At 39.9% G+C, this 4,483-nt stretch overlaps 1 protein-coding gene across 1 annotated transcript in view; it reads right to left on the bottom strand.

The window, feature by feature from the left end:
* LOC106869915 (uncharacterized) overlaps nucleotides 1–4,483 on the bottom strand; it is a 13,090-nt gene that overhangs the window by 7,240 nt on the left and 1,367 nt on the right. Inside the window, exon 3 of the mRNA XM_014915850.2 lies at nucleotides 2,004–2,107. Coding sequence (XP_014771336.1) covers nucleotides 2,004–2,107 — 104 coding nt within the window. The remainder of the gene's footprint in view (nucleotides 1–2,003; nucleotides 2,108–4,483) is intronic.

Here is a 4,483-nt window from a genome sequence, read left to right as displayed (position 1 = left end):
GTGTTGTATATGAATGTGTATATGTGTGGTATACATAATGGGTGTATTTTTTAATGTGAGTTTGGGCCTGTTATTTGTTTAGTAATTTGTTTTAATGTCACCACTGCTTGCGATAATCGTATATACGAATCGCAGAGTCAAGTGACTGCAAAAGAATTTAATAAATTACTTCACTCTCCCTATTTTTTTGCCAATCTCTTTTCTCTCTCTCTCTCTCACCGTCTCACATTCTGCCGCATTCACAGAAACGCTTCGTCTCCAAAGCTCTAAGGGTTTCCACACACATACACACACACACACACACACACACACACATACAAACAAACACACACACGCACACGCACGCACACACACATACACGTACAGGAATACACATACATATATGTATGAATGGGTAGTAGGATGTATGGATCAACGGCTGGATGAATGAGCGCGTCCGCGTGTGCACAGATATAAAGTATATACATAGGGATATTCCAAGATAAATACGCATATACATGTGTTTGTGCGTGTGTCCCTTTCTGTGTGTGTATAATAGACGTATCATATTCTTAAACAAGAATGATATCCGTAAGGCAGTGACTTCGAAGTCTGGGACAGTAAAGACGATGGCCAAGCCAGTCGACATTTCGAAGTCACAATCAGCAATATTCTTGTTTAAGAACAAATTTGTACTCTACAAAAGTATAAAGTAACTTCACAGATATATCCGATATTGTTTTTGTTATAACTAAACATAATAGTGAGAGAGAGAGAGGGGGGGGGATAAGCTGTTATTTTTCTTTGTCTTCAGATGTCTTTAAGTTTAAAACATTACATACGTAACATTGCAAATGGAGAGAAAAAGACTAGCTCAAAATCGGCATGAAGAAACTGAAGCTCAAACAATTCTAAGGTTATCTGAACAGAGAGTAAGAGGAGAAGATTCACAATTTAAAAAGGGTGCCGAGTGGTGTACTCTCTGGACGCGGAGCAGGCGATAATGTTTTCATTACTAGAACTTCATTAATACCTTACAGATGTACTAGTCCAGTCTAAAAGAGTACAGTTTTCAATTTGACATAGGCGCAGTAGTGGCTGTGTGGTAAGTAGCTTGCTTACCAACCACATGGTTCCGCTCGGGCCGACCAAAGCCTTGTGAGTGGATTTGGTAGACGGAAACTGAAAGAAGCCCGTCGTATATATGTATTTGAAAATTAGTTATGAAACACGTGTAGTCATTTTATCTTATGATATTTACTTTGTATTATATTATACTCATTTATTGTGCTTTTAATTATTAATTTTTCTATATGTGATAGTGGATTTTCATCGATGAAAAGTTCATGAAACTTGCTTCTTTTCCCTAAAACTATATATTTATATATATGTATGTGTGTGTGTGTGTGTGTGTGTGTGTGTGTGTGTGTGTGTGTGTGTGTGTGTGTGTATGTTTGTATGTCTGTGTTTGTCCCCCTAGCATTGCTTGACAACCGATGCTGGTGTGTTTATGCCCCCGTAACTTAGCTGTTCGGCAAAAAAGAGACCGATAGAATAAGTACTAGGCTTACAAAGAATAAGTCCCGGGGTCGATTTGCATGGCCACAATCGAATGACTGAAACAAGTAAAAGAGTAAAAGAGTAATGTCCATCAATAAATCGCAAGGACAGTCACTGGCTTGCGATTAAAAGAGACTTGTTTGTCTCATGGACAAATGTATGTTGGATGCTCTCGTTTGGATGTTGTAGTTGTAGTTACTGGTTATTGAACAATTAAATAGACTAAAATATGTATTTATTTAAGGGGTTCGTATAATATTCATCATTCACTCATTTGGTTTCAAAATTAACGATGACATAGATTTAGTTGTACAGAAGAGAAAAGAGTTACAATGAAAAAGCGTAGAGACATGCTTCGTGACTTCAATTTACTTTCAATGTTTGATTATAAACTACGTTTAAAAGAAACTAGACAGTTGAAAAAAAAATACAAACAGAAAGAACAATAAAGATAATTTACAAACCATTAACACGTTCATAATAATTTTTCCAAAAAGGACCGTAATTGCACAAACTCGTCACATCACGCCCATAAATATAAAATTCAGCACGGCAAGGACATCTTTGCCTGAAATGAAAGAGACGACAATCAATAGCACAATATCTTCTCATGAATGAGCAACACAAACTATAAATGATAAATAGCTTTTAGTAATGTGGAGTTGTTGTTCTCTATAAGTTAAGTGTGGAATATGATACACATGTTGTATGTCGTATATCACATGTGGGGTGTGTAATCTGTGTGGAATATGCGAGGCAATTATCAACAATCGACAGCGGTTAACCATGTACAGGGCTATGAGATTAGAATCGATAAGGTCTAGCAAGGAAACAATGATAGAGAATTCTCGAGTATGGGGAGAGATAGTTTGTAACCAAGAAGAGGTGATTAGAAAATCTTTACGACTGATGTGCAGGCGCAGAGGTACAATACAATGGTTTTATCAACTTCAGTTCCGTAATTCTGTTAAACGCATTGTTGAAGATTTTGACCACGAGGGTCGTGGAGCTGCAAAGCGTGTAGCACCGTCGGCCGAGCGCACTAACATTATTAATATTATTATTATAGATTTTCGGAGTCATTTTCGTACGCTTGTCATCCAATTTGATAGGGTCGCTCAAAGTCGCGAAAAAAATTACCACCACGGAGTTAGTCATTCAAATTGGTTTTTCGATCATGCAATTTCGCACTTCGGTCACAGAATTTGGCACTTGCAAATTACAATGCCCCTCGAGAGCATTTAAATTAATCGGAATGCGGGGAAGTGTCTTTTCGATCATTCAAATTTGTACGTGAGTATTCGAGTTCGGAATAAGTTTATTCAATTTAGCACTAGTTTTACATGTGTTTTTATTCACATTCTAAGAATTGCATGTTAACAATAATAAATTTAAATATTTTGTCATGTAAATTTTATTATTTTGTTATAGCTACAAGGAAGAGATAAATTAAGTGATTCTTCTGTCCACGAAAATCATTTTCATTGCAATATTCATAACCAGTCGGTATCAGTTGCATTTTATATTCCTTTCTCTTACACCAACTTATAATCATTGAACCATGCGTAAAGTACATGCGTATATCGGACGTATATGCCCCACATCGAGAGGCATCAAACCTGTAACCTGCAACTGGTAGACACACTTGGCATTAAAAGGAGTACTGCACAATCCATAGTAACGATCTAACTACGGGCTGGAAGGTGTTACAGGTTGTGCAGAGGTGCCCACAACATTAAGGTTGATGAAGAAATGCGAGCCAAGCTTCAGTTGATTATTGAAGTCAACCCGCTCGCAAATATTTAACAGATGATGAGGAACTTAGAGGCAGCATTGTTCGGAAAGCCGCCTGTTTCCGTTTTCGCAATCCCATGGGCCCTATGTGGAATGTTGATAACAATGAAGTTGGTCGAAGACGTCCTAGAAGCAAGAAATGTCCCAAGAATGCTGGGTAAACGTTATGAGTACGCGCATTGCTTCATAGAAGAGGGAGTTGTCGGCCTATTCGTTGATGAATGTAGGTACAACATTTGGGCTAAGCGGTCTTTTGGACGAGCCCCTCGAAGCGTTCCTGTCGTCCGAGTTGTCAATTGTCAGCGTCCGAAAAACTTCAACGTCACTTTCACGGTGTCAGGAGAAACTGGCCTGGTTCACCACTCCATTACGGATGATATCATGACACGAAACTCTTTCGAGGAGTACTTGGTGAGCTCTTTCGAGGAGCATGTGCTGACATGTTCCCAACGGATGAATCCGTGTACTTGAATAACGATAACGGGCGGCCACACGTTTGTGCCGAGCTCCCAGCTGACGCCGACCAATGCGTCTGTCCCAAACTCCTACCACCCTGCTCGCCGTTTCTTAATTGTACGGAAATGGTGCATTGTATCTTTAAGGCGGCTGTCAAGTGGGGCCTTGCTGGAGCTGAATGTAGCAAAGGGTTTGCGGCCAGGCAGCTGCAGAAGAAGCCGGTATGACCATGGAAGAATGGCGAGCGCATGTCATACAACAAATCGCAGGGCATAACGTCGACGTCATGACTCCACAAAATTGTGTTCTTCGGTATAGACTCTACCAGACCTACCTCCCGAGATCCCTCGACTGCCAGGAAATAGACGGTTAAAACCTCCCAAACGCACTCTCCTTATCAATACACATTTCAAGGGGCTACACACAGAGGGGACAAACAAGGACAGACAAACGGATTAAGTCGATTATATCGACCCCAGTACGTAACTGGTACTTATTTAATCGACCTCGAAAGGAGGAAAAGCAAAGTCAACCTCGGCGGAATTTGAACTCAGAACGTAGCAAGCAGACGAAATACCACTAAGCATTTCGCCCGACGTGCTAACGTTTCTGCCAGCTTACTGCCCTAATCTCCTTATCAATACTGTAAATTAATAAATATCTTAGTGTACATAGTACCCTTTCCCCGATGAAA

This window comes from Octopus bimaculoides, chromosome 21 (genome assembly GCF_001194135.2).
Source record: "Octopus bimaculoides isolate UCB-OBI-ISO-001 chromosome 21, ASM119413v2, whole genome shotgun sequence".
Taxonomy (NCBI): Eukaryota; Metazoa; Mollusca; class Cephalopoda; order Octopoda; family Octopodidae; genus Octopus; species Octopus bimaculoides.
This window is presented reverse-complemented; position numbering and strand designations above follow the sequence as displayed.